This window comes from Oryctolagus cuniculus, chromosome X (genome assembly GCF_964237555.1).
Source record: "Oryctolagus cuniculus chromosome X, mOryCun1.1, whole genome shotgun sequence".
NCBI lineage: Eukaryota > Metazoa > Chordata > Mammalia > Lagomorpha > Leporidae > Oryctolagus > Oryctolagus cuniculus.
In genome coordinates, this window is record NC_091453.1 from 50,561,957 (window position 1) to 50,587,809 (window position 25,853).

General features: G+C 38.1%; 1 protein-coding gene across 1 annotated transcript in view; it reads right to left on the minus strand.

The window, feature by feature from the left end:
• The window catches only part of TEX11 (testis expressed 11), a 295,189-nt gene that overhangs the window by 132,562 nt on the left and 136,774 nt on the right, over positions 1-25,853 (minus strand). Inside the window, exons 11-13 of the mRNA XM_017349668.3 lie at positions 22,046-22,127; positions 19,422-19,500; positions 135-286 (exon numbers count right to left, since the gene is read on the minus strand). Coding sequence (XP_017205157.3) covers positions 135-286; positions 19,422-19,500; positions 22,046-22,127 — 313 coding nt within the window. The remainder of the gene's footprint in view (positions 1-134; positions 287-19,421; positions 19,501-22,045; positions 22,128-25,853) is intronic.

Consider the following 25,853-nt stretch of genomic DNA (forward strand, 5'->3'; position numbering starts at 1 on the left):
AAAGACCATTAGGGAGGAAAAAAAGGAAGTTGGAGAAATCTGTTAACCTGAGGATTTGCTACTGCTCTGATATCTATCTTAGAATTATATGCAAATTAACATCTTTCTAAAACATCTGCAGGCATCCTACTGACCTATAATGATTTCTTCAATCTTCTCCTTGGCTCTCTGTTCTTCCTTCCTTTGTAAAAGTATGTCGATGTAGAACAGTTGGGCTTTTCCAAAATTTTCTGATGAATTAAATTGTTCACAGATAACCTCCAGGAAACGAAACCCAACAGAGTCTCTGTTCAATGAGACACAATTTTAAGCAGCATTAATAAAACTGTTTTTTAATCAATGAGGCTAAAATTTCAGCATGAGAAAAAGAAGCCATAGAAAAGTATAATAAAAGTATATCTGGGATGGGGCTGGCATGGTGGCTCACTTGGTTAGTCCTCCACCTGCAGCGCCGGCATCCCATATGGGCGTGGGTTCTAGTCCCGGCTGCTCCTCTTCCAGTCCAGCTCTCTGCTGTGGCCCAGGAAGGCAGTGGAGGATGGCCTAAGTGCTTGGGCCCTGCACCCACGTGGGAGACCAGGAGGAGGCACCTGGCTCCTGGCTTCAGATTGGCGCAGTGCCAGCCGTAGTGGCCATTTGGGGAGTGAACCAACAGAAGGAAGACCTTTCTGTCTCTCTCTCTCTCATTGTCTGTAACTCTACCTGTTGAATAAATTTTTTAAAAAAGTATATCTGGGGCCAGCACTGTGGTGCAGATTAATCCTCCACCTGTGGCCCCGGCATCTCATATGGGCGCTGGTTCTAGTCCTGGCTGCTCCTCCTTTTTTTTTTTTAAAAGATTTATTTCATTTATTTGAAAGACAGAGTTACAGAGAGAGGTAGAGACAGAGAGAGAGGTCTTCCATCTGCTGGATCACTCCCCAGATGGGCTATCCTCTGCTGCTTTCCCCAGGCCATTAGCAGGGAGCTGGATCAGAAGTGGAGTAGCCAGGACATGAACCAGCACCCATATGGGATGAAGGCATTACAAGCAATGGCTTTACCTGCTACGCCACAACACCAACCCCAACAACTTCTTCATTAAATGGGGTTTGTAAAACTGGATTTCAGAGTAGCCATTTGTACCAGTAGTTGGGACATTGGCACTGATTGGGATATTGGTTGGGACTACTGCATCCCATAACAGTGTGCCAGGGTTTGAGCACTGGCTTCACTTTAAAAAATTATTTATTTATTATTATTATTTTAAAATATTTATTTATTTATTTGAAAGTGAGAGAGAGAGAGAGAATCTTCAGACTGGTCCAGCCCTATCTGTCTCCTGTATTTGGGGACTGAACCAACAGATGGGAACGTATGCTCTTACTTTCAAATAAATAAAAGAAAGAAAACTGGATGTCCATATGCAAAAGAATGAAATTTACCCCTTACCCTACACCATATACATAGACCAAGTCAACAAGCATTAAAGACTTAAGCATAACACATGAAACGATAAAACTCCTAGAAGAAAAAAAAATAGGGAACAAGCTCCTTGACATTTGTCCTGGAAATGACTTTTTGTATAACACACCAAAGACAAAAATTAACAAATAGAATTGTATAAAGTAAAAATTCCTGCACAACAAAGAAAACAATAAAATGAAAAATGAATCAACACCTGGATTTGAGACTTCTGGCCTCCAGAGTTGTGAGAGTAACTTTCTATTGTTTTAAGTCACCCAGTTTGTGGTAATTTATTAGAATGGCCAGAAAACCAATACATACAATAATCAAAGTCATAATAATAATTCAACAAATGAGCTCAGTAGTAGAATGGAGAGGACAGAGGAAGAGTAGAAATTATACATTCTGAATAGAGACAAAATAGACTGAAAAACAAATGAATGGAGTCTCAGCAACCTGTGAGACAACAATAACAACAACAACAACAAAATGTAACATTTGTTATCAGAATCTTGGAAGAGGAAAAAAGGTGAGGCAGAGCAAATATGCAAAGAACTAACGTCTGAAAACTCCTAAATTATTCCATCAAATTATTAGAGAAAATTGTGGAAACCCTGCAAGACATTGGCACAGGCAAAGAGTTCTTGGAAAAGACTGCAGAGGCACAGGCAGTCAAAGCCAAAATTAATAAATGGGGTTATATCAAATTGAGAAATTTCTGTATGGCAAAAGAAACAGTCAGGAAAATAAAGAGGCAATGAGACAGAATGAGAAAAATTATTTGCAAACTATGCAACTGATAAAGGATTAATAACCAGAATATACAAAGAGATCAAGAAACTCCACAACAACAGAACAAACTCAGCTAAGAGATGGGCCAAGGACTTAAACAGACATTTTTCAAAAGAGGAAATTCAAATGTCCAACAGGCACATGAAAAAATGCTCAGGATCATTAGCTGCCAGGGAAATGCAAATCAAAATCACAATGATGTTTCACCTTACCCTAGTTAGAATGGCTTTCATATAGAAATCAACAAACAACAAATGCTGGGGAGGATGTGGGGGAAAAGGTACCCTAATCCACTTTTGGTGGGAATGTAAACTGGTAAAGCCACTATGGAAGACAGTATGGAGATACCTCAAAAATCTGAATATAGACCTACCATATGACCCAGCCATCCCACTCCTCAGAATTCACCCAAGGGAAATTAGATTGGCAAATAAAAGAGCTATCTGTACCATGTTTATTTCAGCTCAATTCACAATAGCTAAGACATGGAATCAACCTAAATGCCCATCAACTGAAGACTAGATAAAGAAATCATAGGATATGTATACTGTGGAATACTACACAGCGGTAAAAAAAATGAAATCTGGTCATTTTCAACAAAATGGATGAATCTGGAAAACATCATACTTAGTGAAATATGCCAGTCCTAAAGGGACAAATACCACATGTTCTCCCTGATCTGTGAGAACTAATAGAGCATCTAAAACGAAATCTGTAGAAGTGATATTGACACTTCGAGAAGGGATGACCTCAGCTGCCTTTGTTTTGACTGTCAAGGAACAGGTTCATTTTTTAAATTTCTACTTTTTTGTTCTTTATGCTTACTATTTGTTGAACTCTACTTAATGTAGAATTAGTCATATGTGTATGAAGTCAATTGAAAATAGATCTCCATAAAAAATTAGAGTGAGAATAAGAGAGGGAGGAGGTTTGTACAGTTTGTAACTGTAAAGCTGCATAGTTCTGCATACATTCCTATGGACTCACTTCTAAGGGTAAAGTTTAAAAACTTGTCATGGGACTCCAAATCCCATTAATCTTGACAAAAATGCCATCTTAATTATTAGAGTGATCATATTAAGTGTTAAAGTGAATATATAGATAGGATTAAGTGTTAAAGTGATCATATAATTAGGATCAAGTGCCTGGTAATAATAATAGGTAGAGTTAAAAAGAAGAGAATGTTTCTTTTTTTTTTTTTTTTGAAAAATGCCGAACTTTTACCTGTGTTGGTTTTAAAATGTAAGTGATGAGTAAAATGATAATTGCAGGACTGAGAGGAATATTTTTAATAGAAAACTTTTATTTAATAAATAAAAATTTCAAAAGGACAACTTTTGGATTATAGCAGTTCTTCCCCCCATAACCACCGTCCCACCCGCAAACCATCCCATTTCCTACTCCCTCTCCCATCCCATTCTTCATTAAGATTCATTTTTAATTATCTTTATATACAGAAGATCAACTCTATACTAAGTAAAGATTTCAACAGTTTGCACCCACACAGAAACACAAAGTATAGAGTACTGTTTGAAGACTATTTTTACTGTAATTCTCATAGTACAACACATGAAGGACAGAGGTCCTACATGGGGAGTGAGTGCACAGTGACTCCCGTTGTTGATTTAACAATTGACACTCATTTATGACATCAGTAATCACCTGAGGCTCTTGTCATGAGCTGCCAAGGCTATGGAAGCCTCTTAAGTTCACAAACTCTGACCTTATTTAGACAAGGCCATAATCAAATTGGAAGTTCTCTCCTCCCTTCAGAGAAAGGTACCTCCTTCTTTGATGGCCCCTTCTTTCCACCAGGATCTCACTCACAGAGAAGGAAGAGAATGTTTCAACATGAGAAGCAGTCAACATTGCAGACTCATAGAATGACAATAGCTTTAAGTAACACTTTGACTTCAGAATCAGCCTTTAAGGCTTCCTGGTCTGGCTGAAAAGCCTGTGAGAACATTTCAGGCATCAAAAGCCAAGACACTGGCAAAAAATGTTCTACATGAAGGATCTCTATGAGTGAGATCCTAGCGGAAAGAAGAGGCCATCAAAGAAGGATGTACTTTTCTCTGAAGGGAGGAGAGAACTTCCACTCTGCTTATGGCCTTGTCTAAACACTGATGGAATTTGTGGATTCCAAAGGCTTCCACAGCGTAGACAGCTCATGTCAAGAGCCTCGGGTGGTCACTGACGTCATACATAAGAGCGTTAATTGTTAAATTAACAACATGAGTCACTGTGCTCTTACTCCTCATGCAAGACCTCTGTCCTCAATGAGTTGTATTATGAGAGTTAACTGTAAAACTAGTTCTCAAACAGTTTTTTTTTTATGTGTGTGTGTGCCAATTGTTGAAATCTTTACTTAGTACAGAGTTGGTCTTCTGTGTACAAAGTTAGTTGAAAATGAATCTTAATGGAGAATGGAACGGCAAAGGGAGACGATGGAGGAGGAGGGGTGGGATTGTGTTTAAGAGGATTAATTATATTCCTAAAGTTGTACTTATGAAATTGGGATTCCTTAAAAATAACTTTAAAAAAAAAACAGAAAAAGAGAAAATCAACAAATCTAATTCCATCAAATTGTTTAACTATAAAAATTTTTTAGTAAAAAAATTTCTTAAAAATTTCCAGGAAGCTGAAATTGGATGCAGAACTGGGATAGTATTCTTTTTTTTTAAAGATGTATTTATTTATTTGAAAGACAGAGTTACAGAGAGGCAGGGGCAGAGAAGGAGAGAGAGAGAGGTCTTCCATCTGCTGGTTCACTCCCCAAATTGCCACAATAGCTGAAGCTGTGCTGATCTGAAGCCAGGAGCCTGGAGCTTCTTCCAGGTCTCCCACATGGGTGAAGGGGCCCAAGCACTTGGGCCATCTTTCACTGCTTTCCCAGGCCATAGCAGGGAGCTAGATCAGAAGTAGAGCAGTCAGAACTCAAACTGAGGGTCATATGGGATACCGGTACTGCCGGCTGCAGCTTTACCAACTATGCCACGGTGCCAGCCCCAGAACTCAGGATTCTAAGCCAGGCCCTCAATATGGGATGCAGGTATTCGAAGCTGCGTGTTTAACACTGCATGAAATATCTTATGCTAACTTTTAATTTAAAAATAATGATAGATTCACAGGAAGTTATAAAAAAGGGGTACAGAACTGTCGTATCACTACAAAGATATTCCTCATTCTACATCTCTATAGTCAAATGCATCTTTCTCCCCTTCACTATCGTCCCTAATCCCTGGCAATCACTCAATCTATTCTCTATCTGTACAATTTTGTTATTTCATGAATGTCACATAAATGGATGCATACAACATGTGACCTTCTGAAGCTGGTTTTTTTTCACTCAGCATCTCCATCAGATGTTAAGACCTCTGTAGGGTGAAAGACAATCTGGAGAGCATATTTGCAATACATGTAACATACAAGAGTTACCATTAAGTCTGAAGGGCTCCCCAAATAATAACAATAGCAAACTTTAAATAATGTTGTGTATCAGGCACAAATATAGCAGTATGCATATACTAATATATTTAGTCCTCACAGCAAGCTTATGAGGTAAGTACTTTAATATCTCCATCTTAGGGGCTGGCGCCATGGCGCACTAGGTTAATCTCCACGTGCGGCACCGGCATCCCATATGGGTTCTGGGTTCTAGTCCTGGTTGCTCCTCTTCCAGTCCGGCTCTCTGCTGTGGCCCAGGAAGGCAGTGGAGGATGGTCCAAGTGCTTGGGCCCCTGCACCTGCATGGGAGAACAGGAGGAAGCACCTGGCTCCCCATTTGGGGAGTGAACCAACGGAAGGAAGACCTTTCTCTCTATCTCTCTTTCTCACTGTCTATAACTCTACCTGTCAAATAAATAAATAAAAATCTAAAAAAAATCTCCATTTTAAAATGATTATAAGGCAAATTTAAAGTGTTACCTCAAAAATTAATAAATAAAAGATTAAACTGGAAAAAAAAAAAAAAAACGAGGAAGCTAGGGCAGGCATTTGGTGCAGTGCTTCAGAAGCTACTTGGGATGCCTGCATTCCAAAAGAGAGTGCCTAGATTTGATTTCCAGTTCGGCTTCCAATTCCAGCTACCTGCTAATGCCCACTCTGGGAGGAAGCAAGTGATGGCTCAAGTGAGTCCCTGTCACTCACATGGGAGACCTGGATTGAGTTCTAGGCTCCTGGATTTAGCCTAGCCAGATCCCAGCTATTACAGGCATCTGGGGAATGAACCAGCTAATGGAAATTTCTCTTTCTCTGTCTCTCTCTGCTTTTCAAATAAATTAAAAAACAATACATTTTAAAAATTAAAAACAAGGAAGCTGAAGCACAGAGAAGTTTGAAATTTGCCTGAAGTCCTGACAGCTAGTTAATGGTGGAACAAAGAATTCAAATCTAAGCAGCATACTCAAAACCACTACACAACACTGCCTATCAACAAATAAATACCAAAAATGCTGACATTTAATGGATTCTTACCATGAGCAATTCCTTCTACATGCTTCATATGCATGATCTCATGTAATCCTGTTAACCCTAGAAAATAGTTAGTATAATCTTTTATGTTACAGATGAGGAAAACAGATATACAGAGTGTGAGGCACAAACAGTCTCTAGTAAAAGAATTTGAAACCAGCCTTCTGTCTCTTTTACTATTCAAACATAATCTACCTATACACTATACTACATCATATACTACATACTATATACCACCAGCACCTCCAGGACACTGAATAATCTTGTGTCTGTTGCCACCTATTTACTTTCTTCTGCCTCCTTGCCCCTCTTCCCCATAACCAGTTAGATGTTTTTGATTCTTCCTTCATTATATCTTTCACTTTTATCACTTGTTCATTTCTTATTCTAGAATCTCTGAGAGCAATATTCCTTATTATAGTTTATTTGTATAGCTCATTGTTTCACAGTGGAAACAGAAAACAGAAAAGTCTTGAAGACAGCAAGTGATTGAAAATTAGTCACTAAGATGGCTGAAAAAATGCAAAAAACTACAAGACAGTCAACTAACTCAAAACAATATGAATTCTAATGCCAAATATGTAGGCAGAAATTGAAACAGCTCTGTCTTCATAAACTAGCCTCTCTTTGGTAATGGCAAAATACTTTGTGATTTTATTTGTTTCATAATTATGAGCCAGTCTACCCCCATTAAAGGTAGATGTCCTGAGGTCAAGTACTATACATTATTTAATCTCTGTATCTTCAATGCAAAATGCCCAGCAAAAAAGAAAAAAAGGAAAGACTGGTACATTGAAGGAACTCAAATCTGAAAGAATGACTTTTCACTGCTATCAATATAATTCAATTTCTTATTACTTCGTATTTGAGCTAATTGCAACAACTCTTAATTGACCTCCCTACCTTTAATCTTGCTCCTCTCAAAGTCTTCCATATTGCCTGTCACCATCCTATTTGAAAACCTTCAAATGGGTCCCTATTTGCCTATATCATAAAATCTTTTAATCTGACATTCAAAGATTTTCATAAATGACTTCCAATTTACTTCTCTAATTTTCTATTTTATTGCATCCTTAAGTAAAATTTACATTGTAGCCTCTCTGATCCATTAATCATCATATTCTGAACAGGCCATATTGTCCCCATAGTAATTTATGTATAGCCCTTGCTACAAATGTTCTACCTCCTCTTTTTCACTTCTCTAAATCCTATTCCCACCTTCAGAGTCCAGCTCAAGAATCCCCTTTAAAGTCGTCTCTCAGATGTCACCAACACACAATGATCTAGGTCTCTTTTGAATTTCTATAGCGATTTGTCAGCTATCCCCATTCTCCATGAGATGTTTAGAGCTATTATCTTTACACATGCTCTCTTTCCAACTAGACTTGCAAGTTCACTAAAAGTAGTGCCTATCTTCCTCATGGTGCCCTTTGCATAAAAGATCCTAATTACTTTATTAAATTACCATCCACAAACCTGCCTTGTTCTCACTCTGATCTTCCAGCCAGAAATTCATACCCCTTTTATGTAAATCTTATCCATTTTTAAATTTTTTTTTTAATTTGACAGGTAGAGTTACAGACCGTTGGTTCACTCCCCAAATGGCCGCTATGGCCGGCACTGTGCCGATCCGAAGCCAGGAGCCAGGTGCTTCCTCCTGGTCTCCCATGAGGGTGCAGGCACCCAAGCACTTGGGCCATCCTCCACTGCTTTCCCGGGCCACAGCAGAGAGCTGGACTGGAAGAGGAACAACCAGGACTAGAACCCGGAGCCCATATGGGATCCGGCGCTGCAGGCAGAGGATTAACCAAGTGAGCCACGGTGCCGGCCCCCAGTCTTATCCATTTTTAAGTCCTCACCTCCTCCATAAAGCTTTCTCTGCTGAATAGGCCCAAAGGGATCCTTAGTTCCCTCCTCCAAATTTGTATATGATTTACTGCCTATGCTACAAAATCCTTGTATACTGTATTTTATTGTCAGTTGGCTGATCGAGTAAATATATGCTTAATTTACTAAAGCAGACTTTAAACTCATTAAGGGGAATGTCTATTTTGTAGATTTCTTTTTATCTCCAACCAAAACCCCAGACAACATACTGTACACTAAGCATAATTTTTGAGAAAATGAACTTCAATGTACCAAATGTATTCAGGAAAATGGAACTCTGTCACTAAGAAGAACCAGTAACCAGTCTTTTTTTTATTATTAATTGCTTTAACTCCTCTTACCATTTTAAAGATTGTCAAACCAACCCTTGGGTTGGGGGTGGGAGTGGGAGAGTGGAACACAAATGATTTCTCTCAACAAAATATATTGAAGATTCACAAACTGGTTATATATTCTGTACCATCTTCATTTTCTACAAGCTAGAGCTATGATTCCTAACAATAAATTCATTGAACATTTTCATTACAACAAAAAATTGTATGCCCTATAAAGTGCATTATATGGATATTCAACCTTAAACGGGAGAGGAGATGAAAGATTTAGGGTGAGAACGCTTATTAACAGCTTAGATAGCGGCTTGTTACATGTTAACACATGATTAACCAGAAATCCAGGAGCCAGTTAATGTTTGCTTTTATCTCCTAGTGGTCAATAACAACTTTTTAGAACTATCTCAGGAAGAAATTACTATTGAGAACATCAGTCTTCAATATTGTACCTATCTCCTTTTCTACACAATCAGGATATTATCTCACTCATTTTGCCATTTTTATAATCCACTCCACTTATTTATTATTGTATTATCAGGAGAATATATTACATTTAAACGTGATTTTAAAATTTTGCTGTAGTTCTAAATATAGTTTACTACTACATTTTAGGGTCAACATTTTTGGAAGTAAGTTATTTCTATTTTTCTAGTGTAAGTCCATGGAGAATCATATCACATTTTCTATTGATCATATCCCAATTTCTATTAATCATATCACATTTTCTCTGAACAGAACTTATCAAGAACTTACTTAATGTGTAGGATCAGAGAGGCTCTAAAATATTTTATTATAATAATATTCAACAATGTATTCAAAAACTATTTTTAAAAATGTTTATTTATTTATTTTAAAGGCAGAGTTACAGAAAGGCAGAGGTAGAGAGAAAGGTCTTCCACTCCCCAGACGGCCACAACCATCCGAAGCCAGGAGTCAGGAGCTTCCTCCAGGTCTCCCATGCAGGTGTAGGGGCCCAACGACATGGCCATCTTCTACTGCTTCCCCAGGCTATAGCAGAGAGCTGGATCAAAAGTAGAGCAGCCAAAAGACTCGAACCGGTGTCCATATGGGATGCTGGCACTGCAGGCAGCGGCTTTACCCATTAAGCCACAGCGCGGGGCCCCTCAAAAACTATTATATTAACAAAACAATACCAGGCCTTATGCAACAGAAATGTTGGAAACAAAGTACTTAAGCTGCAAAGTTTTCTGCTCTTTATTTTTACTTGATGAACTTGCACAACTTGCTACCCCTGTACTTCCAAAACTTTAATTTTAACTTCACAAGCCTGATGCTACTCTCTGTTCTTGACTTTGGCATGGCAATGTCAATCTGATCTCTTTGATTCTTGTTAGGTATTTTCATTTGGAGTATTGGCTTTCCAAAATAACTATGTCTAAGTTTCTCTTTTTAAAAAAGATTTATTTGAAAGAGAGATTTATAAAGAGAGAAAGAGCAAGAGCGAGAATGAGAGAGAAAGAGAGAGAGAGATATCTTCCATCTGCTGGTTCACTCTCCAAATGGTTGCAATGGCCAGAGCTGCACCAGGGAGAAGACAGGAGCCTGGAGCTCCACCCAGGACTCCCAAGTGGGCAGCAGGGGCTCAAGCACTTGGGCCATCTTCTGCTGCTTCCTCAAGTCCAGATCAGAAGTGGATCAGAAGTGGAGCAGCTGGACTTGAACTGGCAGTCATATGGGATGCTGGCATCACAGGTGGCAGCTTAACCCGCTGCACCACTACACCAGCCCCTATCTCTAGGTTTCTAATTCTGTTTTAGTAGTCTCATTCCAATTTAAAAATACTTTGATTATCTGATTTGGTAGTATCATTACTGGAATGAACAGTAATTTCCTAATCTACCTCATCAGTGTCAAAGAAAGGGCCTAAGTCCTTTCAACGCAACAACATAAAGTTATCTATGCAAGATTACAAGGAAAAATTATGCACCAGAGTTGAAGGAAAGAAAAAAAAACTAAAACCAGGTTATTTGTTAGGATAATATTAACATTTTCATTAATGGTATGTCTATAGAATTAAAAATAGATACAAAATTTCATAAGAAGGTATTAAAGCCCAAGGTGAGGAAGAAATAATAGTAACTTAATTGCTGTAAAAGAGTTCAGGACTCTGAATCAAATAAACTTGCCTTATTAAGATGTTAAGAAAATTTGTGAGACTAAAACTTATGGAGCCCTTTTAGATTTCCAAACCTTGCTACTGCAAGTGTGGGTCACAGACCAACAGCATTGGCATCATCCAGGAGTTTGTTAGAAATGTAGATCAGGAGCCCAGTGCTGTGATGTAGTCAGGAGGGCTGTTGCACTCCGGCTACATGGGTGCCCACATGGGCGGCCAGTTTGAGTCCTGGCTGCTCCACTCCCTACCTAGCTCCCAGGTTGTGTGCCTGAGAAGGCCATGGAAGATGGCCAAAGTACTTGGGCCCCTGCACCCGTTCCTGGCTCCTGCTTCAGCCTGGCCCAGCCCTGGCCATTGCAGCCATTTGGGGAGAGAACCAGTGGATGGAAGACCTACCTCTCTCTCTCTCTCTCTGTCTCTGTCTCTCTCTCTCTCTCTCTCCCCCTCTGTAACTCTGCCTTTCAAATAAATAAATAAATCTTTAAAAAATGTGCAGATCAGGCCCATGCCAGACCTACTGTATCAGAATCTGCATCTTCACAAAATCTTCAGCTGATATCAAGTTTAATGCTGATACAAAGTACTAATATATACTGATATAATTAATATGAATATAAAGCACTGAGAAGCACTAATATAAATCAGCAAGGCTTCACTGACAAAACAGCATGGCAAATTAACAGAAAGCTAGGTCTGGACTGCATAAGCTTAATCTATTGCAGAAATATATTTACTTTCTAACAATTAATGTTCTGCACACTTTTGTTACTAAAAGAAACTGCTCTGTATAAAAGATACTTAAGCTTTTGCTACAGAATTATTAAAAGTTTTGTCCATTATATAATGTGACTTTCTATACTGTATACAAAGGCCAACTATATAACATGAATGAGTGAAGGAGACTAAGAAAAACCGACTGCCAAATACATAATCAAAATTTACTATTAACTGAATGATGGTATAAGCATATTAACAATCAGGCAAGAAAACAGAACATACTTTGAATTTGAAATCTAAGAATATGAATACTTAATTTATCATATTTTCCTTTTGAAATTGATTATTCCGTTGATTTGGGAATAGAAATCTGAAACTCATTTTTTTAAGGATTTGTTTATTTATTTGAGAGGCAGAGTTACAGACAGAGAAAGGGAGAGACAATGAGAGAGGTCTTCCATCTGCTGGTTCACTCCTCGAATGGCCACAATGGCTGGGGCTGGGCTGATCAGAAGCCAGGAGCTTCTTCTGGGTCTCCCATGTGGGTGCAGGGGCCCAAGCACTTGGGCCATCTTCCACTGCTTTCCCAGGCTATTAGCAAGGAGCTGGATTGGAAATGGAGCAGCTGGGACTCGAATGACATCCATATGGGATGCTGGCACCTCAGGTGGAGGCTTAACCTACTATGCTACAGTGCCAGCCCCAAAACTTGTTTCCTCAATGCCCATATGCCTATGTCCACATGGGCTGATATGGAGAAGAGGATACCTAAATGGAAATTTGGGCACTAGTCTTCAAGAGGAAGATGGAATGAATGAATGGACAATGGTCAAAACCATCAAATGTCCACTACATCTGAAATTCCAGAGTTGTCTAATTAGGATTCAGTACCACACCACACTGCAGTTTAAGTTCTTCAATTTGTAGCTCTTTATTCACATAAGTAATCTTGAGAAAGGCAAGATGAGCAATGTTTTTCATTATCATAATGTTGGAAACCATAAAACTTTTTTAAATAATTCAATCTTTAACCCTAGAATTGTTAAGCATGTAGTTTAGGTAATCACTCCCATCTCTGGAAACCACTTTCAGTACAGAAAAAAAAAGAGCCAGATTATTCCTTGCTAAATTAGTTTTCCACAAAAATGACTTCACTAAGAACATATGAATTAAATTTTGCATTTGTATAATTATGTTGGAGCACTTTCACAGAGAGAGATTCAAAGTGTTTACATGGGTTGTCATATTCACCAGAAAGGTCAAGTTGATGAGCTGAGGCAGTGATTTTCCTTTGGATGATATGAACAAGCTGAATTATTTCAACTGTTCAGAAAACATCTCTTCAGCACCTACCTGTCATAAATGCTATGCTACACTGCTCAGATCACCCCTTCAGTACTGAAGTATTTATTTCCCATTTGCTCTTCAGCTCTAGGCTGAAGATAGCTACCACACACAAGATTAGGCTCCCTTCTCAGCACGGCCAGCATCCAATGAGTAGTCAACACTAGACTGTAAGATCTGACCCTCCCACTCCAACTGAGGACAATTTTTGTGGATCAGAGTTACCCATTTGTAAGGCCGAGGTCTTGCAATTATACCTCAGCCTAACTTCTCCCTTTATTCACTCCTTCCTCCTTTACTTCTCTTCACAGGTGCTGAGCATCAAAACACCCCTTAATAAACTAACTATACATCAATCTCAATCTCAAAATCTGCTTCCAGGGCTACTCAAGCTGTGACAACACTACGTGCTAGGCACTACACAGCTAATCCCTAATCCTCCTGACCTCCAATCCAAGCAGTGGAGTCAACAGCTGTATCGTGTATCCCATTTGGCAAACCAAGCAATAATCTCTGTGAAGCCATAGAAGACTATCTAATATACATGCATGATATACTATATCTACACGTTCCTTGGTGAATTAAACAATATGTGGAGTTTTTAAAAAGTCCATGGAAAATATGTACTATGAAAAAAACACGGAAGGATTTCAACAAAGCTTTATTTTTATTTTTATTTCTATTTTCCATGAAATTTTTGAAATACTCTCTTTTTTTAAAAAAAAAAAAGGTTTGTTTATTTTATTTGAAAGTCAGAGACACACGGGGTTGGGGAGGAGAGATATATCTGCTGGTTTACTCCCCAGATGGCTGCAGCAGTCGAGACTTGGCCAGGCCAAAGCTAGGAGCCAGGAATTTCTTCCGTGTCTGCCACATAGGTGTCAGAGTCCCAAGTACTTGGGCCATCTTCTGCTTCTTTGCCCAGGCCATTTATTAGGGAGCTGGATGGAAAGTGGAGCAGCCAGGAATTGAACCAGTGCCCATATGTGATGCTGGCATCACAAGCAGTGGCTTTACCCCCTATGACATAATGCCAGTCCCTAAGTATCCTCTTATACTTGAGTTTTACATCCTTGAAAAACATTGCCACCATCCTTTAGGCCAGAACCACCAACAATTTACCAAAATGACTAACCCAAAGGGAAAAAGAGAGACACCAACATATGTTCTGTAGGCCTTTCAAAAAACAAAATGGTTCCTTTAGTCACATGCATACAAATATACAAAAAGGTGACATTGCAGACATCAAGGGAATGCATATTGTACAAAAAGGAATGTCCTGTGTTACCATGGCAAAGCTGCAAGAGTCGACCCCAGTGTGCTGTTGGCACTGCTGTAAACAAACATGTTAAGGGCAAGAATCTTGCCAAGAGAATTAATGTGCATATTGAACATATTAAGCACTCTAAGAGCTGAGTTGCTTCCTGAAATATGTGAAGAAAAAGATCAGAAAAAAAGAAGGAATCTTGGGGCCGGCATTGTGGCTCAGCAGGTTAAGCCACTGCTTGGAATACCAGCTCTCCATATCCAAGTGCCAGTCCAAGTCCCAAGTATTTGGGCCTCCTGCCATCCAAGTGGGAGATGAGTATGGAGTTCCTGCCTCCTGGCTTTGGCCTCGCCAAACCTGGCTATTGGGGCATGAATAAGCAGGTGGAAGTGTTTTTTCTTTCTGGCTCTCACTCTGTCTTTCACATAAATAAATAAATCTTTAAAATAAAAAAAGAAAGAAGACGAAAAAAAAGATACCTGGGTTCAACTGAAGCACAGTTGTGCTCCACGCAGAGAAGTTCACTTTGTGAGAGTCAATGGAAAAGAGCTTGAGTTGCTGGACCTATTCCCATGAATTCACAGCATAGGTATCAAACATTTAAAACCCTCTGGACTCTCAAAAAAAAAAAAAACCCACTGCTACCATGGAGTTAAGATCAAATCATAGCTTTTGATAACAATAACCTCTGCAGAAATATTGTTCATAGCCATACTTAAAAGTTATTTTGACCAATCTATATTAAACCTAAATTACAGGCAATATGTTCAAAGGTTCTATCACAGGGACTGGCATTATAGCACAGCAGTTAAAGCCACTGCTTGTAACGCTGGAATCACATATCAGAGAGCAGGTTCCAGTCCCAGCTGCTCCACTTCTGATACAGCTTCTTAAAATGTGCTTGGGAAAGCAGCAGAAGATGCCCCAAGTACTTAAGCTCCTGCCACCCACATGGGAGACCTGGATGGAGTTCCAGGTTCTTGGCTTTGGCCTGACCCAGCCCTAGCTGCTGCAGCCATCTGGGGAGTAAACCAGCAGATGGAAGATTTCTCTCTCTCTCTCTCTCTCTCTCTCTCTCTCTCTCTCTCTCCCCTCTCTGTAACTCTGCCTTTCGAATAAATAAATATATCTTTTTTAAAAAAGGTTCTATCATATCACTGAATCACTGACACCACCAATAAATATGCCTTACTGGGAAGTACCCTTTATGTTTGGACAACAGAAAATACCACAAATAAATTATCCTCTTCAAGCAACCTGCACAGTAAATTCTTACCCATATCTTTAACATACCAAACAATAGCATTTCTGGTTAGATCTGCATTTGAAACTTAGGAGTACACTGTGTGCCTCACTCAGTAGATAGTCTTTTGTAAATGTGTCACCTGTAAAAGCTAATTCCTGGGCAACCTTTTCCCTTAATATATAACCACAGAACTTTATTTTACAACAAGACTATTTGTGTTTTTCACTTTCCAAAATAAATGCAGTGGAAGTTTTGGTTCTTTATTTGAATTCATTTTTTCAATAGGCAGTTTTTCTGTGTACTGGCTATAATTTCTACTGTATTTTTTCCATAATGGGTTTTTAAGTTGCATTCATTTGACACAAACATTGCTTGTTTGCATATTAAACACACATGATAGGATTTTGGATATTTCACCATAATGACATGTGAAATATTTGAGGAAACAGATAAATTTTCCCTGATTAGACGTTACACAACATACCTATTGAAACATCATATAGTACCCAATACAATTTTTTTAAAGATTTATTTATTTAGTTGAAAGAGTAACAGAGAGGCAGAGGCAGAGGCAGAGGCAGAGGGAGAGGGAGAGGGAGAGGGAGAGGGAGAGGGAGAGGGAGAGGGAGGGAGGGAGAGAGAGAGAGAGAGAGAGAGAGAGCTTCTATCCACTGGTTCATAGCCATAATGGCCAGAGCTGGACTGATCTGAAGCCAGGAGCCAGGAGCTCCTTTTGGGTCTCCCACATGGGTGCAGGGGCCCAAGGACGTGGACCATCTTCTGCTGCCATCCCCAGGCACATTCAGCAGAGAGCTGGATCAGAAATGGGGCAGCTGGGACTCGAACTGGCGCCCATATGGGATGCTGGCGCTGCAGGTAGCAGCTTTACCCAGTATACCAGTGTCGGCCACATTCACACTTCTACTTTGACTAGAGATATAGGTGGGGTACCATAAATATTTTATTTTTCTGCTATATCTGTTACAAGAGTAATAACAGCACACAGAAAGATGATATCAGGATATGGGAAAATATAAGGAAGTATCTAAAGGTGTTAATTGCTACTTAACTCCAACTGATCACTACTTAGTGTTTCCATATCTTTCCATTTTTTAAGATAAGCCAGAAAACCAGATTTTTAGGTTAAGTTTAATTCTTAATTACAGTAACTATATTAGCCATTGTGTTTGGCATGGTTGCTTCACCCTTTACAGGGTTCTAACTTCCTATTTAAATTTTAAAAGCTTTATTATATTTAAATACATATAGGAAAGTTTAAATATATGTAGGAAGGTTCAATTTCTTTGTGGAAGGAGGTAGGGTATAAACAACCAAAACTTTAAAAAATAAAAATTGGGGCCGGCACAGGGTATAGTGGGTTAAGCTGTCATCTACAATGCCGGCATCCCATATGGGTGCCAGTTCAAGTCCTACCTGCACTGCTTCCAATCCAGATCCCTCCCTGATAATGCACCTGGGAAAGCAGTGGAAGATGGCTCAAGTGCTTGGGCCCCTGCACCAGTGTGCAGACCCAAACGGAGTTCCAAGCTCCTGGCTTTGGCCTGGCCCAGCCCTGGCCATTGCAGCTATTCGGGGAGTGAACCAGCAGATGGAAGATCTCGCTCTTTCTCTCTGTTTCTGTAATTCTTCCTTTCAAATAAATAAATAAATCTTCAAAATAATTAAAATTGAATTCAATGAATTTTTGGTGCATATGATGAAGGACATCAGGCTATATAATTAGGTAGACTTATAACAGGTCCAATGATTACACCTAAAATCATCATTTAATTTAATTTTTCATTCAAATTTAAAAAGCTACATGTGGCTAGCAGCTACTATATTGGATAGCACAGGTTTAGAACCTTTAGAATCCAAAAGGTATATACTATTGTTGAGATTACATCTGCAGTATTGCGTTCAGTTGTGATTGCCATGTTAAGACTGGGGGTGACAGTAACACCCAGAAAGTGACCATATCATGAACAGTGTCAGAATGAACTGGAGAAGACCTGTCAAGTTAAAGATTTAGATGCTACCCTACGGCAGAATGGGGAGCCTTAGAAATTACTGGGAAACATATCAATTGTTTATGAGGAAGAATCATCTGTTCCCACTTTATAAAAACATAATGCACTCCCCTCTTCCTCAGGTATACCAGAAAAGACTGAATCACTTCTCAATGAAGAAACAATGGAGAATTCATCTGTCAGGTAGGGGATTGGTCAAGTCTGTGACCAAATCTAACCACACATCTGTTTTTACAAATAAAATTGTACTGGAACACAGCCACATTCATTCATTTATATTTACCTATGAATACTTTCACAGTATAATAGGGTCAAGAAGTATGACAGAGACTTTATGGTTTGAAAAGCCTAAATTATTTACTACTTGAACTCTTAGAGAAAATGTTCGTTGACCTCTGGTCTAGAATAATGGTTCTCAGAATCATTTGTAGAACTCATAAAGGATATAGAAATCTGGGCTTGCTGAAGTAAGCTAGGGTCTGACCTCTATATTTTTATCTGGTTTACCCAGTGATTATTTTTATAATAGCTTTATTGAGGTATAATTCACATATCATATGCTTTGTTCTTTAAAGTATACAATTCAGTGGTTTTTAGAATATTCTCGAGTTGTGCAACCAGCACTCAATTTTAGAACATTTTCATCATTTCTCAAAAAACTCCATGCCCATTAGCATTTACTTTCCATCCCCCCCCCCAACTTTTGCAGACCTAGTCAACCACTAACCTATTTTTGTCTATAAATGTGCCTATTCTGGACAAACCATATAAGGGCAATCTTGCAATATGTGATTATTTTGTGACTGGCTTCTTTCACCTGATATGTTTTCAATGCTTATCCATGTTGTAAAATGTATCAGTACTCTGTTTCTTTATTGAAAAGTAATATTTCATGATTTTGGATATACCACATTTTGTTTATCCATTTATCAGTTGACAGACAAATGGGTTGTTTCTACTTTTGGCCATTGCAAATAATGCTGATATGAATGATAGTATACAAGTGTTTCATGGATAAATGCTTTCAGTTCTCTGGAGTTTACACCTAAGAGCAGAATTACTGGGACATATGGTAACTCTATATTTAACTCATTGAGGAACTGACAGGCTGCTTTCCAAAGCAGCTGTACCATTTTACATACTCACCAGCATTATAGGATAGTTACAATTTCTACACATCCTTGCCAATATATGCTATTATATGTCATTTTTATTAAAGCCATCCTAGTGAGCGTGAAATTGTTCCTCATAGTGATTTGGATTTGCATTTCCCTGACAAGTGATTACACTGACCATCTTTTCAAATGCTTGAAGATTTTTCCCATCAATTCTTGATGATATTAAAGTCTGACAGTGTCTAAGAGGTCTGTAAAAACTTTGAGGTCCCTTTTGACATTAATGATTCTACAAAATTAAAGCCAGAGAGGAATATCACTTGCAGAACTGCACCTGCTTACATCTTCCTGTTCTATGTGACTGTGGTCTGTAAGTCGACATAGCCTAACTTCTACTGTATAAGGTCTAATCTCATTCCTTCTTGATTTTAACTTCTTTTTTAAAAATTTAATGTAAAATTTAGAATTGACATTACTATTGTTTCGCTAAATAAATAAGCAGTTCCATGGTCTAAGTTGATCAGTACGATGGCAAATATTATGCCCTTGGAATATGAATGTATTCACACAAATATGTGTTAATGGGAACCACAGACACATGTCAGTCTTTAGAGAAAGGAAAATCAATTCTTCTGTACCTGTCATGATCCATCAGCAGTTTAACAGCGTTCAGAGAGAGGTCTAAAGACATGTCAAAAGATTGCATTTCCTTGAGAGCTAACAAAGTAGAATATGAAATAATCATATTAGTCTTATTTTTAAGGAAGCTTAGCTAATTTCAACAATTTTCCTCTATTCAATATCTACTAGTAAATGTTTGTCATATACCATGTTTTGCTTAACAATTTATCAAAATCTTTTTTTGTAAAGTATTAATATCCAATGCTAGAGAGAAGGTACTGACACAGATACTTTTAAATGGATGGCAAAGTAACCTGGTATAATCCTTCTGGAAGGCAATTTGGTAACACTTATATGCTAAAAACACTTGGGTTAAGAGCTTGAGATAAGTCAGACAAACCTTAACTTGAAACCCCCTCCCACCTGTATGGCGACAGTCTAGTTACTTAATTTTTCTACACCTTAGTTAATACCAATCTCTCAGGGTTATTGAGAAGATTACATGAGATAACAAAGGGAAGTTACATAACAAAGAACCTAACACTAAGTATGTAATAAATTGTTATTACTCCCCTTTACTTCAGAAATTGTACTTCTAAAAAGTTATTTGAAATAAATACAGGAATAAAAATATTCAAAGCAGTATACGATTACAATGATAGAAAGAAAATACACTCTGAACGTCCATCAATGAGGTAGACATAAACCATTAATGTGAACATTAAAACTGTTGACTATTAAGTCACATGGAAAAATGAATATGCACTAATATGAAGTGAAAAATTAGAATACAAGGTTATATTTATCATATGGTCACAATTCTGTGAAACAAGCAAAATAAGCTAAAGAAAAAACACTGAAAACAAATAATTAAATTGCTAAAAGTGACAGTGTTTATAATCAATTATTTATTCAACCAAAATTTAATGGGAGTATTCTCTGTGCTAGCCACTGTGCTTAGTGCTGGGAGCCCAGCAGTGAACAAGACACACAAAACTTGCTGCCAAGGCTCTTATATTCTAGTGGATGGTAGGACTGTGGGTAATTTTTTATTATTTTCCCAATATTTATTTAATGAATATGTGTTACTCTCTTAAAATTTCCATTTTTTATACTACAAAAAATACTAGTGAAATTCTTATCCCAGCAATTAGGTTGACCATTCGAAGAGAAAAATACTTTCACAAGAAATGAACAGAATATAAAAATACAAATTTCATACACTCTCTCAATACAAAAAAGTAAACATCAATTTTATTATTTTTAAATATAAAAAACTTGGACTCAGGGAAGTCTTATAATTTGCAACCAAACAATGACTGACATTGCAAATTTGTTACTCTGAACATCAGAAGTATCTACATTGAGTTAAGTAAAAATAATCTGGAAATAAAAATAACTTCAATTTCACCTCTGTTTCTTACTTACCTACATTTGGATAAACAGTGTAATGGGAAACTCCAGTTCAACTCCAAAGTTGGTGACTTCAGTAATCTCTCTGGTCTCTCCAGATTGTATTAGTTTGAGTAAAACTTTTCCCTTAATTGGTTAAGTGAGTTGATATATTTCACTAATGAAAATAGTGGACTAGTTTTCCTGATTCGTAACAGTTTTCAATTTGTGTGTGCTGGGGTGATACTGTACCTAGACATGCAGACTCTACGAATCTGAGCTTCTAAGGTCCCTTAAATGATTGGCAAAAATTTTAGAGGTCCCAGAAATATTCAGCAAAACTGAATTATCACTAGCTTAGGTTTACTGCAAATTTTATTATTGTCCTAATTATCATAAATTTGTTTTTATTTATTGGATAATCAGTAATTTACTAACATAATTGTATATACTACAAATAATAAAGCTCTTATGGATTACTAACATACTTAAGCATGTGCATATTAAAATAAGTTAGAGAAAATAATTTTTATGACTAAATAAAGTTGAAATATGTTAAGGGTCAATGTGTATATAGACTTCTGCCTCACTCAATGCATCTATATAATAGTAATAGTGATAAAGGTATAGCAGTAGTAGTAATAATAATAATAACTATAATAGTAGGTAATACATATTGCACACAATGCACCAGGATACTAAATGTTTTATGTACATTTTCTCTTAAGATTCTTAAAACAACATGATGAGGTAGATATTACCAATATTATCTCTTTTTTAAAGATGAAGAAACTGAAGCACAGAAAAGAAACTTGCCCAGTGACCCAAAGATATATATGTGTATGTTTGTCTTATGCCATGTACATTCTAGTCCCTTGAGAATTACAGAAAACAAATAACAATGTTTATACAAGTAATTACAAAAAGTAAAGCATTATAAAGCATTACCTATCCTATCAATAGGTATGCTTTCCTCATGGGGGTAGATAACTGCAGAAGGGCTGGGCAGTTGCAATTTCCCACTGGACTAAAATAAAATTGATTACTTTCATTCAGTTTTTTTACTACTCTTTAAATTTGCTACTGTTCTTTCTCTTCTCTCTTTATTCCTGGCTAGCAATCTTTTCCCATTCCTATGTGATCAGTTTCCTTCTCTGCCATTATCAAATTATACTACAAAAGATCTTATATTCAACGAATTGGTGGTAACATGTCAACATTGTATGCTCTTCACAAAGAAAGATGATACCTTCAAGGAGTTCTTCATTAGCTGTTTCGCCTTTCAAGAGGATTTTCAACTTTAAGTAAAGCCCAGTTGTACTTAAATGCTCCTATTTCAAACAAAGAAATCACAATGATATTATAACTGTGGAATGTAAAAGACAATTTTCAAGTGATTGCCTGTTTTATTCAACCACTGCAGGATGACTCATGATCAAAGGAGATCAAAATTATAAAAGATCATATAATAACATCCGGTCTATCCCTGAGGATGTTTTCTAATGTACTCTTTCTAAATGAAATAATATGAGGTAAACAGCTTGCCAACATTTCTATTGAGTTACAAATACTTAATGGCAAGGTCAGTACTTAAATTGCGTGAATCTGAGGCCATATTCTTGGTAAGCGAAACTCCAAATATCATTAGATCTGTTTTCTTTTGAGATGCAATAACTAAAGGTCCTGTGTAAATAGAACGAGATAGAAGGGAACTCTCTTTTCTATAGGATCTGCCTGTCATGTCAACCACTAATAACAATGTACTCTAAATGATGTTTCCAAGTCACTGTCAGTTGGCCCTTCCTTGAGCCATCTATGATCTCTCCTCTGGTTCCTCTTTGGCCTTACAGGGTAGGACACATCTTTAAACAGCTGGTTAACATTAAAATTGCACTCTAGGTCCACAGACCAGAACTTTTCTCTCTACAAACCCAATTAGTCTCTGCATGAACAAATAATTATAGCTATTCATGTGTGAGTTAGAAAAAGTAACCACTAGTATTAAAAGGCTTTGTAAATATAGGTGACACCAATACAAAGAATAAACTAAGGTCACCAATTTTAATTTATTGCATTGCCACGTTTCCCACAGGGACAATGGAATATGGATCAGGTACAATTCTCATTTACCTTCAGAGATGTACAGATCTTCCAGATCTTGGCAGTGTCTGTTTTCCTTAAGTCTGAGATACCCACACAAGTTAACATTCTGTTTTTATCTTTGATTTAATTACTTAACAGCTTCAGAAAATGGATACTTTCCATTATATTATCAGATCATCACTTCTATCAAAATTTGCCCTGTATTATGCACATTTTTTAAAGATTTATTTATTTATTTAGATAATCAGTCACACCTGAAACCTGCATTTATCACCTAAGTGTTTTATTGTACCCTTGTAATCAATAATTAAGAACCTTATTGGGAACTCTTTGTAACCTTAAAAGCCTTTTTGATATGTAAATCTTTTGTGCTCCTTTTTGTGAACAACTGGTCATGTTTAAATACTACTGGATTTGTTCAATAAATGAGCCTTGATCAGGAAAAAAAAGATTTATTTATTTATTTGAAAGGCAGAGTTACAGAGAGGCAGAGAGAGAGAGAGAGAGAGAGATCCTCCATCCACTGGTTCACTCCCCAGATGGTCTCAACGGCTGGAGCTGTGCTGATCTGAAGCCAGGAGCTTCCTCCAGGTCTCCCACGTGGGTGCAGGGGACCAAGGGCCTGGCCATCTATTGCTTTCCCAGGCCATAGCAGAGAACTGGATTGGAAGTGGAGCAGCTAGGACTTGAACCGGTGCCCATATGGGATGCATGCACTGCACACAGCAGATTTACCTGCTATGCCACAGTGCCAGCCCTTATGTATTATTGCATCTTGAAGTTACACTTTCAGAAGTCATGAATGATTGCCTGTTTTTTTTTTTCAGATTTATGTATTTATTTAAAAGTCAGAGTTACATAGAGAAGGAGAGGCAGAGACACACACACAGAGAGAGAGAGAGAGAGAGAGGTCTTCCATCTGTTGGTTCACTCCCCAGTTGGCCACAACAGCTGGAGCTGTGCCGATCCAAAGCAAGGAGCCAGGAGCTTCCTCCGGGCCTCCCACACAGGTGCAGGGGCCCAAGGACTTGGGCTATCTTCTACTGCTTTTCCAGGCCACAGCAGAGAGCTGGATCAGAAGTGGAACAGCCGGGACTTGAACTGGCACCCATATGGGATACCGGCACTGTAGGCAGTGGCTTTCACCACTAAAGCACAGCGCCAGCCCCATGATTGGCTGTTAAATTAATCAACTTTCTCCCTACCATCAATATCCTTGTCTTCTCTGTAATTTTTCTTTTTTCTTTTTTTTTTTTTTTTTTTTTTTTTTTTTTTTTTTTTTGATAGGCAGAGTTAAACAGTGAGCAAGAGAGACAGAGAAAAAGGTCTTCCTTTCGTTGTTTTAACCCCCAAATGGCCGCTACGGCCGGCGCGCTGCACTGATCCGAAGCCAGGAGCCAGGTGCTTCCTCCTGGTCTCTCATGCGGGTGCAGGGCCCAAGCATCCTCCACTGGCCAGGGCCATCCTCCACTGCACTTCCGGGCCACAGCAGAGAGCTGGACTGGAAGAGGAGCAACCGGGACTGAACCGGCGCCCCAACTGGGACTAGAACCCAGGGTGCTGGCGCCACAGGCAGAGGATTAGCCTAGTGAGCCGCGGCGCCGGCCTGTAATTTTTCTTGCTTTTATTTTTCAGTCTTCTTTAAATTTTTGTTTGCTTTTTTCCCTTTTTGCCAAATAGAGTTATTAAGGAACAATCTCCAGATACAACAAGTGTACAAGGTAAGTATTGTGAATTCTGCTTTGCAAAAGAGGACCCTGAAGCCCAGGTGGAGTGAAGTAATTTATCCATGGTTGCACAGTTGGTAAGTGGTGGAGCTGAGATTTGAATTCAGATCTCAATGACTCTCTCTCAAGCCGGCACCCATATGGGATGCCAGCACTGCAGATAGTGGACTTATCCGCTATCCCATAGCGCCAGCCCCATGCACGCATTTTTTAATGTAAAGTATATCATATAAATATACATACGTACAAGTATATAAAACATGTTAGTACACTGAGTAATTAAAAAAAAAGTTAAGAGACAGAACATTACCACCACCTTAGAAGCCACCAATGAACCTTTGCTCATTTTGCATCCTCCTCACTTCTCCACAGAGGTAAACACCACTCTGAATTTTGTGCAGTAATTCCTTTGCATTTTGTTATAGACTGTATAAGAGTACTTCAAAAAGTTTGTGAAAAAATAGAATTAAAAGATAAGTTCATTTTGGTGCAAAATAATTTTGAAATCCGTGCATATGAAAGGTCTTCAGAAAGTTCACAAAGTGGCAGGCATTTTATGTGTCCTATATTAGAGTGCCTGAGTTCAATACCCCCTTTTGGCTCCTGACTTCAGATTCCTGCTAATGTAGACTCTGGGAGGCAGGGATAATGGCTCAAGTGATTGAGTTCCTGTTACGCATGTGAGAGACTGAATTGTCCAGATCTTGGTTTCAGACAGCTATAGCCCCAGTCAATGTAATTGGATGGGAGCTCTCTCTCTCTCACTTTCTTTCTCTCTGCGTCTCAAATAAGTAACTTTTTAAATTAAATAAAGTATATGGGAGAATGTGCATAGGTTATATACAAATGCTATGCTATTTTCTATAAGAGAATTGAATATTCACAGATTTTAGTACACACTGGGGTCCAGGAATCAATCCCCTGTGGATACTGAGAGACGACTGCATTCATTATCTTGGTTATGATTATTATTTTTTCATAGGTATATACATTTGTCAAAATTCATCTGATTTTATACTTTAATATACACCATTCATTGTATATCAATTATACCTCACTAAAACTATTAAAGAACAAAGGCAGTATAAATCATAAATAAGTGAAAAAGCAGGAAGATACAAATTCAGAGAATAAATAAGTAAACAAATATTAAACAAAAGAAGAGAGAGCTCATGCTTACAGAATGCTGAGTGCTGAGAAAACTAGGCAATTGATAAAGGATTAATA